Genomic DNA, 15,930 nt, shown 5'->3' with positions numbered 1-15,930 from the left:
GTTACTCTTTTAGCCAGCTAGCCAAGTAGGTGCTAGCCAGTCATGCCAGCTAATTTATACTCTGTGTACCACATGCCTAGTTTACGACGTTCATATTGTCAGTTTATGTAGGAGAGTTAAAAAGTTTATTCCATCAAACTTCAAATTATTAGAATAGTACACAACGCAGAACAGAACAACCAGGTTGGGGGTCAGTGGCCCAAACCCACGAACAGGAATATTCTAAGTTCAGACAGAAGTCAGATCGCTATGGTCGCCAGGAACTTTACTTTTGGTGTCTATTTTTAATTGTTGCGCTACTGGTGCTGCCTGTTGATGTTAGGTAGGCAGCTACAGTAGCTGAATGATATTAACATCTTCGGCTTTTGTTTCATTAAATGTATTTTATTTAATCTGGGTGCTTGCGTCACCTACTAACACCCTGGTACTACCCGTAGCTCCCGTTCTCCTCAGTCCTACAAAACACTAAAGTGAAATAAATAAAACATCCCGAGGTTAATGCTGTAGATATTGTTATAAGGTGGTGTGAGACTATTGAAACATGTACCTTTGAGAGTTTTATTGTTGATATTAATATAGATTACAGAGTGCTAAAAAGTGTTGCTGTTGCTAGCTAGCATGCCTTTCTGTGATGCAGACGGTTCGCTGAGCTGCCAACTGGTGCTGGCGTTGCATTATGGGAGATGTCGTTTTGGCCCTCTACGGTTTGAATGGGGGTAGAGGCGATTTCACGTTGTAGCTTGTTTGTGTTGCAGTGTTTTTGTACATGAGTTGTTGTATTTTGGTACTGTAAACACTGAAAGCACCTAGCAATGTATTGGGGATGTGAGACAGGATATGTGTTTTACCTTTCTTCATGCTCCTGTATAGAACAACTTGTCTCGTGGTGCATTGGAGACTGATGTGTTCCTGTCCTGTCTTTTCACAATACTATTGCAGGTATGGTTTTATTGTCTAAGAAGTAAGATTATACATTCTTTGTATTAAGGATGGGTTATTATTTTATAGTATACATTATGGCTTTATGTATGAGTGTGATTGTGTGAGTCTGAAAAAACACTGAGAGAGAAAGAACAACTTGTCAGATGGTGCGTTGGAGACTGATGTGTTCCTGTCCTGTCTTTTCACAATACTATTGCAGATCGACATAAAAGACAGCCGCGGTGTCGCTCTTCATTTCTTGGTTCTCCTGTGGTACATATAAAGACCGCTACACGTATAGCCGTGTTTATGGACAATTACAACCTTTATTTAGCCTCATGCTACTCTGCGCTGTATATTTAGTCTTATGTATGTATGTATGTATGTATGTATGTATGTAACCTAATTTAGCCTGTGCCTTTTCTGGTGGGGCAGTTACTATTCCTTGTTGTGGTCTCCTGCACATGTGCAGAACTTGGGTACATTGCAGTCACATTTCAGTTACTTTCTATGTCATTCAATTGATGTATAGTTATCATATGGTTACCAATAATTGGGCTTTTGTCCTGTAAGTGTGTTACTATAGCCTATGCATTTTGTTTTGCCCCTTACATTATATCTTGGCATAAGCAGTATAGAGATTGTGTATTCTAGATACTAGCACGAATACCACCACAGTCTACTGGGCCTATATATTGTATGTAAGCCTATACTCGTGGTTATTCCTTTCTATTCTGTTACCATAGAAACACTTTTATACACTCTCACTTCCACTGTGAGCACTGTCAATCAAGGTGTATGGTGTGGTGATCCCTTATCTGTAATAAACCTGTTCTGAAGACATCTGACCTGTTCTTGCTGGACAGACCTGTGGCGGCTGTACCGCATCCACTGGCAGATATAGCTCTCTAGTATATCTCTTAGTATTTTTGAAGTGCACAATATAGGGAATAGGGTGCCATTTGGGATGCAGGCATGGAGAGATCAAGGTCATGGTCCACTTCCTCCCCATCGGTAACAACAGAGAGTAGTGACTTTAACAATACCAGTATTCAGTGTGGAAACGAACTGTTTACAGTTTTCCATTTTAGTTTCCCTCTGGCACCATTAGACGTGCTGTAAATTTCCTTCTGGAACAAAAATCTAAACTTTACCTATTTCCTTTGGCCACTTTCTACTTCTAACATGCCGTTTTTATGTAATAAGTAGGACACCAAGCACTGGCCTCCTCCCTCTTTACTATTGCCAGTTTAGGAAGATAAAAGGAGCTGGGGGTTGACTAGAGACTACACAGCTGATAGCAATCAGTGTGTGCATGATGACTTATGTGTGCGCACTGTGTGCATGTTTGCATGCTTTGGGTGCCTATTCATGTGTGTTTCACTCTGTGTGCGAGCTGTTGGCAGATGCTATTGTTGATGAAATGTCAACATCTGTCCGGGGTGTGAGAGCAACAGGGGATATAAACAGGTTATTTACTGACACTAAGGTGTGTGTGTGTGTGTGTGTGTGTGTGTGTGTGTATGCCAGTTCTGCTTCAGATGAGAGAAGGAAAAACGAATCCACAGTGTTGAAGTTGTAAACCGTTGTAAGCAGACACCTGACACAGTGCTAGTTGAGTTGAGTTATGTTATGGTGACCTTAAATAAATTCTAGTTCTGGATCAGTTGTGGCACTTGAAATCGGAGGAAGGGCTTATAGTAAAGGCTGCAATGAAATAAATGGAATGGTATCAAACACATCTAACACATGGTTACCATGTGTTTGATACCGTTTCATTTATACCATTCCAGACATTATTATGAGACGTCCTCTCCTCACCAGCCTTCATTATTCTGGATATGCAGTGTTGGGGAAGCTACTCTGAAAAGATGGTTTACCAAGCTACCAATTAGGGATGCACGATATATCGGTAAGCGTATTGGAATCGGCCGATATTAGGTAAAAATGGCCCGATGTCTAGTTTAACGCCGATGTGCAAAACCGATGTCAAAGCTGAAGTGCATACCTATATAACGTAGGTAGATGACGTAATGACGCCACGAAAAATACAGTGCTACACAGAACAAAATCAGAAAAATACTTTCAGCGAGACAACTCAAAGGTGAAATCCATTAATGCCAAGATAATGGAATTCATTGGCCTTAGCAATCAACCGTTGACTGGTCGAGCACCTCGAGCCCCGGTACACATTAGTAGGCGCTATTTTTCAGATGTTGCCCTACCTGAGTTACACAGTATTGTTGAAACGCACATCCCTGAGCTACTTGCTATGGGCGTCACTGCTATTAGCTTCACGATTGACTGACATTTGGACCAGCGATGTCAGCCCTATGAGCATGCTGAGTCTGACAGCACAGTGGGTCCACGAGGATTTTGAACTGAGGAAAGCCCTATCGCATGCTCAAGAATGTGCTGGTTCTCATACCGCTACTGCCATTTCAATGGCATTTGAGAACATGTTTGAAACATGAACACACTCCTAGCGCCATTCGAACAACTGACTGGAGAAATAAGCCAATCAACTGTGTCTACAGCAGACGTGATACCGTCTGTCATGGCATTGAAACGCCTGCTCAACTAAACTGCCCACGCAGACCGTGGGGTTAACACTTGCAAAAGTACTCTACAAGAGGCTGTGAACAAGCGATTCGGTGGCATTCTCTCTGAGCCTCTTTACTGTGTTGCCACCATTGCCGATGCTAGGTACAAGGGCCGCTACTTCGAAGCAGACAAGAAATAGGGTTTATGTGAAATGTTACATACACAGCCGGACAAGATGGAAACGGACACAGTGACAGTGCGCACAGAGGAAGAGAAGTCACGGACAGACGGAGCTGAAACTTTACTGCTTGACATGTATGATGAAATCCTGGTTGAGACTGAAATGACTGAACAAATGAACAACGAAACAGCACAGCAAGTAAGTGAAAGAAATAGGTTTTGATGATGTTTTACTGGTAATGGGGACATGCATAAATGTCAAGAAAATAACTTATTGGTCAGTGTGTGTGTGTGTGTGTGTGTGTGTGTGTGTGTGTGTGTTAACTATTTAAATGTACTAGAATGCTTAAAATGCCGCTAAAATTTGTAATATCGGTTACCGTTTTTTGCCATGGAAAATATTGGATATCGGTATTGGCCAAAAATGTCATATTGGTGCATCCCCACTACCAATTACAAAGAAGAAAAGAAGTTAAGCTACACTAAAGTTACCCCTATGAAAAATATAGTAAACTAAAGTTACTTTGAAAAAGTACTTCGTGAAAAATATCATATGTAAATCTGAAATGTCATAGACTGTAAATTGCAAGCACAGATCACTTTGGGGTCATATGATGTCAGAAGAAACTCCCCCGGCCCTTGTCTCACAAACACCACTGTAGCTCAGCCTCCGTTAATCACACAGACTAATGGTTGGTATCAATGGATGTAGTAGAAATAGACAGGTCCAATGGTACAACCCAGAAGTCTGTAGGTGTTTAAAAAGGTTTTAGAAGTCCAAAACATGCCAGCATCAAAGTGGGACTGTAGGATTTAAACACAAAAACAATGTTTCAAGTGAGAATTAGGAAGGTCTGATAAAGAAGAAGAGAGAAGATTATTGCCTACTTTACCCATGTTTTTTCTTTTTGCAAAAAAATGGTTTGTAGTTCCAATAGTTAGCTACACCACTATATGGCTAAAAGTCATTAAAATGCAATTCCATCACTTTTCAACCTCATTTTCATTAATCCAGCACAATACCAGTGTCTACATATATTTTGTAGAAAAAAATATAAAGTTAAAAAGTTCTACTCGATGTCATCAATGATTTTCAAATACTATGAGAATCGTGGTGACGCGTGGAGCAAGAAAATACCCTCCTATTGGCCAGAATGTGATGTCACAGAGAACCATTTTTTAGGAACTTTCTTCTTATCTTTTTTAACCACTGATCATAGAAACGTGCTGTTTTTACACATGTAGATACTGGTATGGTGCTGGAGATAGTGAATATGAGGTTGAGAAGTGGCGGAACCTTTAACTACTGAAAACACTACCTAGATTTGAATTCAGTTCAACTACCACTAAGCTACTGTAAAATGTAGTGAAATTACTATTTGAACTACATGTAGCTCACTACTCCCCAACACTGTGGATATGAAAACAATAACACATTTTTAACCTCAGTGACCCAAATATTTTGCCATACAGCGGAGCTCAGTATGCTTTGTGTGCTTAGTAAGTGTGTTTCTGTGTGCGTGCATCTTCGATCTCTAACCTTGGTCTGGAGGGTTGGGGTCCCAGGCGGCCCACAGCTGAACGATGAAGAAGGGGGACCAGCAGACTGTGTAGACCAACACTATCACCAGAGTCATCCTCACCGTCTTAGACATGGCCTTGGAGATGGAGGGGGGCGTCAGGGCCCGGGGGTGTGGGGGAGGGTACTCCAGCGATGGGCGTGGAGAGGAGACACACCGGGGGGAGGATGGGAGCTCGAAGGATGTGTAGGACTCATGACAGTGGCATCCGCCATTGTTAGGAGGCACTGAACCACCACCACAACTACCTGAGGTGACTGGGCCATGGGATCCATGTGGGCACGGGTCACATGATGGGGGAACTACAGCTGTACTGGAGCCCCTTTGGTCACTGAGGCCGGGGTTGGAGGGGAGGGTTAGGTTATCTGAAGTGTTGAAGGGGCTTTGCTGTGTTGCTGCTGTGTGGTTGTTGTGACAGCTGCTGTACTGTGGAGAGGGGGACCGGTAGGGATAGCACTCTGAGGGTACAACAGCTGTAGTAGACTGGGGGGAGAGCGGTAAGAGAGGGTTGCAGAGAGTGCTGGAGGGGTTGTTGTTCATAGTCTTTAGAAGCTGCTCCCCTCCTACTCCTGCTCCTCTCCCCGCTCTGCATCCCCCTCTCCCCCGCTCCCTGGTCGCTCTGTCGTCGTCCTTTTTGACTCTGTGGAAGTGGAAGATGACAGCGTTGTTCTTCTTGAGCTCTGCTGACACCATCCTCTCTGACTTCAGATAGATGTTGTTGTGAATCTCTCTGAAGATCCGGATCTGGAATGAGAAAGAAATGGATGAATGAATTAATTTTCCTTAATGAATCTGAACATGTCTGAAGTATGTAGCTAGATGCTAAAAGAGTGAAATACATACAATTAATAGAAACGTACAGCTAACTTCCAAAATAGAGGAAACACTTGAGTAAATGAGGGATACAAAGTACATTGAAAGCAGATGCTTCAACACAGATTCCTAAGTTAATTAAGCAGTCAACATCCCATCATGCTTAGGGTCATGTATAAAAATGCCCAGTCGTCCATTCTTTTGGCTACCATGGCTAGAAGAAGAGATCTCAGTGCCTGAGACAGCATTTTTCACCACCATCAACAAAACACCAAATGATGGAATTTCTCTCAGAATGGTGTTGCATCCCTCCAAGTTCCAGACACTTGTAGAATCTATGCTAAGGTACATTGAAGCTGTTCTGGCGGGTTGTGGTGGCCCAACGCCCTAAAGATACGTTACGTTTTGGTGTTTCCTTTATTTTGGCAGTTACCTGTAGATACTAATAGAACAAATGTACTTAGACAGTAAAAGAGTGCACACAGAGAAGTATTTTGGAACCGATTCCTAAACCTAATCATCCCAACACAGACACCAAACACAGACCTTTCTAACTCAATTAAATGTCCTAGATTCTGTTTCCTGAAAAAGCACAAGACCCCAGCAGGTCATGAGAAACTGGGTTTTAGAACAATGTCTTGCCAAACCATGTTAGCAAGGACGTCACTTGATCAGATCTGGGTTCAAACACGACTTTAAATCATTTAGAATACTTAATAAGCTGTTTTGACTGAGCTTGCCTGGCATAATGGAACCAAAAGAATATTGCCAAAACAGCAAACTCGCACATCGGGGGAACTCTAAGGCAGAATAAATCACACACTCAAAGTATTCGAAAGATTTTAAATAGTATTTGAACCCAGCTCTACACTTTATATGAAACACAAATTAATTCAATGTCCCTGATCTTTGGCTGGGATCTGGTTCATTTGACTGTTATTCTGGTTCCTCGCTGGGTCCCTCACAGTGGGTAGTGTTCTGACAGGCCAACCACACAGCAGTAGGTCTACAGTGGGCTGTGTTAATTAGGCCAGGGGAAACAGCAAATAGCCGGACCCTGGAAATATCTTTCCTTAAATAGAGCAGCTTGCTCTCTCTCTGAGTCTGACTGGACCAGAGGGAGGTAGCCCAGAATGTCTCTATCCCCCACGGGACGCTACACAACACCAGCCAGTACAGCCACCCCATCTACCCCACCAGCTGTCCGGCCTGTCCCAGATCTGATAGAACTGACTCCCTGCAGTTTATTCAACAGTGCCTACCAAAAAACGCTCCATCAAAACACAGCAAATTCTATTCATGCAAAATCCAATTTATTATTCTGTGTTTTGTATGTTCTCGGGGGTGGCAGGTAGCCTATAGCTTAGAGATATGGGGCGCATCCCAAATTTCACCCTATTCCCTATATAGCGCACTACTTTTGACCAGAGCCTTAAGGATAATGAAATAGGAAGTGTACTGGTAAACGGAGGGCAGCTGCTCTCTGATCCCAGGCAGCCTCCAAGGGCATTGCACCGCGGTTAACGCTGTGCCTGTCAATGTGGAAAAAGGATACATTTCTAATATATTTTTGTTCGGTGGTCACACTGTGTTGTCTCCTTGTCTTGTACCTGGCAGACAGTGATCATTAAGCCTGGCAGTGTGTGTGCGTGCATGTGTGTGCGTCTGTTTCAGTAGTAGTACCTGGCAGACAGTGATGATTAGTGCTGGCAGTAAGAACACTGCTAGGGTCATCCAGGTGATGTAGGCCTTGAGTCCCCACGGCTCAGCGAAGTGAGCCCAGCACTCAAACTCTCCTGGAGACACCTCCGACCGCGAGAAGATGAACAACTGGGGAGAGGGGAATGTTGGAGGAGGGAGAGAGTGTGGAATGGAGGGAGGGGAGGAAGGAAGAGTGAGGGGTGAGGGAGTCAAAACCAAACCAAACATCAATTTCCTTCACAACTAACAGAACAGGAGACCACACTGTCTAGGAAACTTCCACTGATCTCATGATACGCCTAAAAATGGAACACCTTAAATTTGACTGCAGGCCCTGGGGTCAGGGCAGGAGTGTCCCATTGAGACTTAATTTCCTGAGCCAGCATGTCATCTAGCTGTCCCTGGTTCACACCTGAGGTAGCCTATACTGATCAGCGGTGCCAGTGTCCCTACCTCTATATTGTTCTGAGGGCAGCTCTGCCTCGAGGGCAGAACATATGGAAATGGTTGTGTAAAAGCTCAAGTAAACAGTAAGTGGGCAGCGGCTGTCATGTTAGGGTTGTGTTTGAGGCTAGGGTTAGGGTTGAGCCTGGATGTGGACATGAAGCTAGGGTTGGGGTTGAGGGTTAGGGTCAGTGGAGGCTCTTCAGAGGAGGAAGGGGAGAACCATCCTACTCAGTACATTTCTGAAAAATAAAAATTGTCACACGTTTGAGATAAATCTATAGTAAATATATATCACTTCACCAGATAAGTGATTAAAACACACTGTTTTGCAATGATGGTCTACATTATCCTCAACAGCACCCTCTAGGGTGGCACCATGGTGTAGCTGGAGGACAGCTATTTTCTGTACTCCTCTGGGTATACTGACTTCAATACAAAACCTAGGAGGCCTGTGGTTCTCACCCCCTTCCATAGACTTACACAGTAATTATGACAACTTTTCTTGCAGTATGAAATATCTTGTTCATCCAATCAAAGGCTCAACGATTTAATCAAGTACCGAAAGCATAATCTACAGCTAGCTAGCACTGCAGTCCATAAAATGTGGTGAGTAGTAGACTCAAAGAGAGAGAAAAACAATAGTTGATCAGTTTAGAACAAGAGGGAGAGAGAGAGAGAGCTAAGCAGGGTTGGTCCTGGTCTGTCCCTGGATGGGAGACCAGATGCTGCTGGAAGTGGTGTTGGAGGGCCAGTAGTAGGAGGCACTCTCCTCTGATCTAAAAGAATATCCCAATGCCCCAGGTCAGTGATTGGGGACATTTCCCTGTGTACGGTGCCATCTTTCGGACGGGACTTTGAAGGGGTGTCCTGACACTAAAGATCCCATGGCACTTATCATAAGAGTAGGGGTGTTAACCACGGTGTCCTGGGCAAATTCCCAATCTGGCCCTCATACCACCATGGCCACCTAATCATCCCCGTCTTCCAATTGGCTCATTCACCCCCCCCCCCCCCCCCCCCTTTTCCCCTGTAACTATTTCCCAGGTAATTAATGTAAATTATAATGTTTTGGTAAAATAAATAGAAATAAAACCTGACTCGAACAGAGAGGAATGCTATTTACATTAGCTAGCTGGCTATGGATTTCCAAGACTGCAAGGTAGGGATTTCCAAGTCGAGGTAAAGCTTTCGGTTTTATGAATTTATTTGCTTGACGTGGTTGTGCACATGGATTGGATTGTGTGTTTCCTAGCGCGTTAGTTTTAGTTTGTTGACTATAATGTTAATATGGTGACAACGATGTAGGCTGTGTAGCAGCTAGGGGTTGTAGTATAAAGGTTTGGCTTGGAGAAGATTTTGCGCCTGGTCACTGTGTTCAGGGGTGTGTTCATTACAGTGATTCTGCTGCAAAACATTTCTTAAACGTAAGCAAACTAAACGGGGAGGGACCTACATCAATTTGTCCAATAGAAAGGAATGTTTTGCAACTGTTTGGACTAATAATTACACCCATGATCAGCTAGATGCAGGCAAGAGTGTGCAAGGGAGTATTGATTGTGTCACTTTCTGTCATCTTATTTCTCCAATTTGTCGACTTGTGCACCTACGTCATAAATGTTCATTTGTATGCTAGGTTGTCATTGTCATAATGAGTATAGGGTAAATTTGAGTATCATGTAGTCGCCTAAACCCATCAATGTTACATTGAACTGGGTGAATGGAATAGGAATGACAGTCATCCTAAATGCTGTAGTAGAAATAAAGCCTCGCTAATCAAAAATAAATAAAAATCGTCCTCACGAACCGGCACTGGTTAGGGTTGAGCTGGGATGTGGACATGTAGCTAGGGTTAGGGTTTAGCTGAGATGTGGACATAAAACTAAGGTTAGGCTAACTGTCCCCTACAGTACCAACTTGTGGTAGGGAGAGCAGCAGGGCCAGGCAGTCATGATGGAGTTAGGGTTAGAGGTTAAGGCTTAGGTTCAAGCTTAGGCTCAGAGTTCCTACCTGCCTGTGGTATGGAGAGCAGCAGGGCCAGGGGGTCAGAGGTCAGTGATAGTGCTCCTACCTGTGGTATAGAGAGAAGTAAGGCCAGGCCCCAGGCCATCATAATAGGGGTGTTCCAGCGGGACACGGACCCACCACGATAGGCCTGCAGTGGGCAGCAGATGGCATAGTGCCGGTCCACTGTCATGGCAACAATCATATAGGAGGACGCGAACATCCCTACGATCTGCAGGTACTTTACTGAGCGACACAGAAAATCCGGCCCCTGGAACCTTTCTGTGATGTTCCACACCAGCTGGGGAAAAACCTGTGGGGCCGACAGGAAATAAGAGAACATTTAGCGTGGCTACGTTAGATACTAGCATACTACTTAGAATCAATGCATGCTAGTGTGGACATTGAACCAGAATAGACTGACTGCCATAGCAATGGAAAAGCAATAATAATATTTATTTGAATGCTCATGCGATTTCCACTGCATTTTGAGAACTGCGCCCACCATACAATAGTAGGCGAATGTGTGTTAGTCATTTAGGACGGCCACAGGATCTTAATTTGAGCCAGTTTGCTTCAGCAGGAAAATAATCCTGCAGCAACAGAAAACGTGGATTATAATGGACATTTTGGTAGGGGTTGCTACATTTTTCATTATGTCAAATCAAGTCTAACATTTCAATGTGAAAATGACTAACTTTAGAAGCCTTTTTAAAACTCAAATACACTAGAAGTTTGCAGGAAAATGTGCAGTAACATAATAAATTAAGATCATATATCTGTAACAATGATTTTGAGTTGTAGGAATAGTTGACTAATTCATATTGTTAAACAGACTAGAAGGGACAGAATCATGGTCATGTTAGCTTCACCACACTCTCCATGTCATTGTGACTTAGCTCACTCATAGGTTACCGATGATGATTACTGTATACATGTGGTGCCTAGCAATCAAAACAGGGCTGGGGTTAATCCCAATAGAACTGGAGTTGACTCTAATCTCTGAGGTGTCAGTCTCACCTGGAACAGCGCCACCACCAGGTCAGCCAGACACAGGTTGACCATGAACAGATGCATCGGAGCGTTGTGTTTCCTCCTGCGGAGCAGCACCCACAGTACGAAGCCATTCCCTAGGGTAGTGAGGGCCAGCACCAAGCCCAGGACCCCTATCTCCGCCCGGGCCAGACCCAGATCCCTCACCCTGGGCTGGGGTAAGGCATGGGGTGTGGTGGCTGAGGCGTTCTCGGGGATAATCCAGTAATAGGACCCTGCCCCTTCGTGAGAACTGTTGATGGATGTGATGTCGGAGAAGAGGGAGGAAGTGAGGTTGGTTCTTCCTGTTGTCATGGATGCCAGAGAGGAGTGGCCTAATCTATTCCAACCCATTTCCCCGGAGATGGTTTCCATGCCTGCGTAAAACACAAACAAAACAACAGAAACCTCATAAAACTAATAATGATAAAATCTCCCCCTGTGTTTGTTCTGTAGGGAGAGAGGGCAAAGAGGGCACAGAGCCTGCGGAAATGACCTATAGTCCTATAGTCCAGCCCTGTTCTATACCGGAGCATGCAAGTCACAAACTTCCTCTGTTTGTTTGCAGTAAACATTGTGGCTAAGATTTGATAATAAACTGATGGTTTGTTAGGTTTGGTTAATCCAATTTTTATTAAATTATCTTCAATTGCCTTCTAATTTGTTGGACAGACGAGCAGTCTTACTTTCCCCCTTCCCTCCTTTCCTACGTCTTAGCACTTTCTGTCCAGACTTCTTGACAATACTTCTACCATATTTCTTTTCTTCCAGGGTCTCTCTCTAGACAAGCTGGAAGAACACTTTGTTTCATTGATTGGGATCTTCTTCCTGGTATGTTTTGTCATGAGGATATAAATCGCTTTTACAGGCCTCATTATGAAACAAACGTGATAATAACAATCATCCACGATGAAATCAGGGAGGGGACTGTTCATTTATATAATTTATTTAGTGCGTTAGTCACACGCCATATCTCAGACAGCACTGGGACGATTTTTGACTAAAGTTAGGTGAATGATGCGTCTTGCCATAAAGATCCGCCGTTTACTACATTAAACTGATAGGCCCAAGGCGGGAGGTATACTAATTAACTGACATTTGTTAGTCACACGCAATATCTCAATTGATGCGTTATTCGTGCGGAGACTGTTGCCTTGCTTAACTTCTAGAGTGTTTTTCCTTACAGAAATAATCTTAAAAGTGCTTAAAAAAGAAAAACAAATGGCAAATGCAACAACATGATGGTTTTATCATTAGATTGAATGTTTTCAGATTGAGATTATACTGATTGTTCAAACTTAAAAGAGATGCTTCAATGTCAACTCAATGTGTCTAAATGCAGTACTCTGAATAGGGAATAGGGTGCAACCATTGTTTATTTCCTGTCAGTATGTATGTATGTAGTTCAGTAAAGCTGTGCTTTTATGTAACAGTTCTACAACCTGTCTGTTGGTCTATCTATCTGACTCTCTCCTTCTGTCTGACGTAAGTCCCGCTTTCAATTTGTTTTTTCTCATACTTTCCTTGGCTCGATTTGACAGCTTCTCCCTCTATCCCACTCTCCCTGTATCCCTCTCTTTCTCTATCCCTCTCTCCCTCTATCCCACCGCATTTTAGTCCTTCACCTTTGCTCTTATCTCTCTCTCATCCCTTGTTTATACCATTCTTTCCCTCCCCTCCAATAACACTCTCTTGATCCCATTAAAATCCAGTTTATTTTCTCCCTTTTATAAATAAATAGCACAAAAGTAAATAATAACATCATTGATATGAATGACACTGATAATCAGAGAAACGAAGTCGTGGGATAGGGAGAAGCTTTGACCAAATAAATAGACAGGGAGAGAGGAGGAGGAGGAGGAGGAGAGGGAGAGAATAGGGTGAGGGGGTGGTGGGAGAGCGAGAGAGTGGTGAGAGGAAGGAGAGAGAGAGCGAGCAAAGGGGAAGCTGAGGGAACAGAAGAGTTGAAGAGAGATGAAAGATAAGACAGGAGGAGGAAGAGGAGAGGGTGAATAAAAGGAGGAGAAGAAGAATGGACAGGAAATTAGGTCATAATGATACTATAATTACCATGGTGACAGCATGTATGACCTGACTGATGTTATCAGGAAATTGGATGTAATATTTGTAATATACTTGTTACAGTATTTATTTGACCTTTATTTAAAGGTGCAAGTTGTACAATTCTTCATTCAAATAGCAGGCGACTAACTTAACCAAGTCTTATTTACCCTGATGGCATTCCTAGGGACAGTACTCACTTTGAGAGTTAGAGGTCAGGTTGTTCTGGAAATATATATTTGGAAACTGAATTAACGTAGCTCTGGTCGAATTATATTTGAATTTAGTGTGACTAACGAGAAATTACAAGGTTTGCACTCAGTCATACCACAGCCACTTAATGTGCAATTTGCTGCCAGTAATAACGTTCACACAGCCTGGTATGTGTGACAATACAGCATGACTTATTCTTCTAAAGTGTTAGCAACTGTGTTGCTCTCTGCCAGGGGCATGTATCTATAGAGAAGACCTGGGTTCAATTACTATTAGAAATATATATATATATTTTAATCTTTCAAATACGCTTGCTCTGTAGTGTCTAGAGTGCCAGATGGTGGGGGTTACAGTTCTGGGACTATTCTATTGATCCATTAAACCAGGCAAGTTCAATCAAGCACAGATAAAGTATTTTAAATGATTTCAAGTAGTATTTGAACCCAGTTCCGCTGTACAGGTTTTACAACCCAACACAGCTGCATCGCTCTATCCCCGGCCCATTGTCTGTGTCACTCAGCAGGCAGGTAGGGAGTGATTGAGAGACAAGAAGCAGAGCAGAACCAGAGCCAGCGCTGCACTCTATGAATCCCCACGGGGTTACCAACCAAACGTCAGGAATCCCAAACATTGCCAATGATGGCGATGGGTTCAACCATACTTTAAAAGAAAGCTGATCATTTGGGCCAGATTAATGCACTTGTTGAATGTCTGCTAGCTTACCTAACCATATCCTCGAGAGTATAGTTTATTTTGTACTGTATTTCATAACTTCAATTGTGGGATATTGTCACTACGTTCATTAGTACAATTTGTAACATTACACATATTTTTTGATTTTGTTCAACGCACTAGTTCTGAGCGACTGGTTTGAAATGCATTTGAAGGCAAATGCAAATGCACTTGCACAGAAAACATGTTCACTTGACTGACTATGTAACTACTGCTGACTGAAACATGCTCAGTAAAGTTCGCCAAACGTTATATGTTTGTCTGTCATAACTAACACACAAAGTATTTTGAGACACGGTCGCAGCAGTGGGATTTTTACCTCGGAACCGTTTTTAATTAGATAAATAGATAGGTACTTTATTCATTGCTGAGGGGAATTTTTTCAAAATGATGTGTTCAAGGCTGTAGTCAGAGGCCTCTTCTTTCTCTCTCTCTTCTGTCTTCTTTCTATTTTTAATCAGAGAATCTCTTGGCCTGACTTTGAACCCCATTGGTCCCGGTTGTATCTTTAATCTAAAACCTAAGAGGCTTCTTTATACTTATGTTGCCCACTTCCCTACCTCCTCACCCCTCCCTCCCTCCCCCTGTAATTATAGGTGGCCTTGTGAGCATCCAGAAAATGTTGCAAGTTCGCTAGCACAAGCTTCATGCCAGACCAAAGTTAATAGTTCATACATTGTTTCAAGTTTGTTGCAGACAGGCCATGTGTAGCCAATGAAATTTATAAGATATTTAGTTTATCAGGATATTTTCTACCTGCAGGCTGCAATGTTTTTGTTTGTTGGATTTATGTAGGCTATTTTTACATAGTTGACAATATAAGTTACTTTTTAGGTTTGTACGGGGGCGCAACTTTCACATGTCCCGCCCCCACATTCTGAAATTACATTTTTGTCCACCCCAGTTTAATCATTGGAATGGGACACCACAGCAACGGTATGCTTTAGGACCACGCGGAGACATTTATGACCGGGTGGACACCACAGAGTAGCCTGACAGGCTGTGTGAAGGCAAAGGTTCTGGAAGGCTGGCTGGACCATGGGAGAGTTGAACATGATGTGTACGCGTTGCGCTCTTTCACTGAGTTGTAAAAGGAAGCAGAACAGAAACGGGCTATTCTTTAGTTGACTGGTAAACTAGTGTTTATTCGCAGTGCTGAGCTAGTATTGTAACTGACATGTAACGTTAGCTAATGTTTCATCACCTCTCGACTGAGGTGAATGAATAGGTTACACTAGTGAGTAGCCACCACAGCCAGGTAAGCTCCAGCCTCTAGTTGTCTGTCAGACAGCGATATGAGGCGGCTATTATTACTATCTAACAGCAGTTGTTTGTATGGGAAGGTTTGTAGCCTTTGTTTTGTCCCATTTCAGAAGTAAATGAACTTGGCAAGCTTTCGCCTGTTGATGTCCCGTTAGAGAGAGAGCTGGCCAAAAGTTGGCTTACATTAGCTATTATTTTTCCCTTAATCAAACTAGACCTAAATCCAACGATGAAATAATCGGCCAAATGATTGAAGATTGATATTCTGACGTTTTTTTTCAGTGCAATGTGAGTTGTATTATTCAGTATGTCAATGTCACGTTATTGATCTGTAAGTTCCCCTAGCTAATTTCCTATTTTTCACACTGACACAGTAAAAAACAGCTCTAACATTACAGGCTTCATTGTCATGGTGCACAGTAGAAGTCTGCGCGGACCGATT

General features: G+C 43.0%; 1 protein-coding gene across 7 annotated transcripts in view; it reads right to left on the bottom strand.

Moving 5' to 3' along the window:
- LOC110491941 (vasopressin V2 receptor) overlaps window positions 1-15,930 on the bottom strand; it is an 87,402-nt gene that overhangs the window by 6,079 nt on the left and 65,393 nt on the right. For all 7 annotated transcript variants that reach the window (XR_016487264.1, XR_016487265.1, XR_016487266.1 and 4 more), the window contains 4 exons: window positions 11,208-11,596; window positions 10,255-10,500; window positions 7,722-7,868; window positions 5,186-5,969 (listed from right to left, as the gene is read on the bottom strand). Coding sequence is in view for 4 of the 7 variants with exons in the window: in XM_090202701.1 (XP_090058827.1) it covers window positions 5,186-5,969; window positions 7,722-7,868; window positions 10,255-10,500; window positions 11,208-11,594 (1,564 nt within the window). In the remaining 3 variants the exon portion in view is untranslated. The remainder of the gene's footprint in view (window positions 1-5,185; window positions 5,970-7,721; window positions 7,869-10,254; window positions 10,501-11,207; window positions 11,597-15,930) is intronic.

This window comes from Oncorhynchus mykiss, chromosome 16 (assembly GCF_057628025.1).
Source record: "Oncorhynchus mykiss isolate SJ-2025 chromosome 16, ASM5762802v1, whole genome shotgun sequence".
NCBI lineage: Eukaryota > Metazoa > Chordata > Actinopteri > Salmoniformes > Salmonidae > Oncorhynchus > Oncorhynchus mykiss.
Note: the sequence above shows the minus strand (reverse complement) of the source record. Positions and strands in the feature narration are given on the sequence as shown.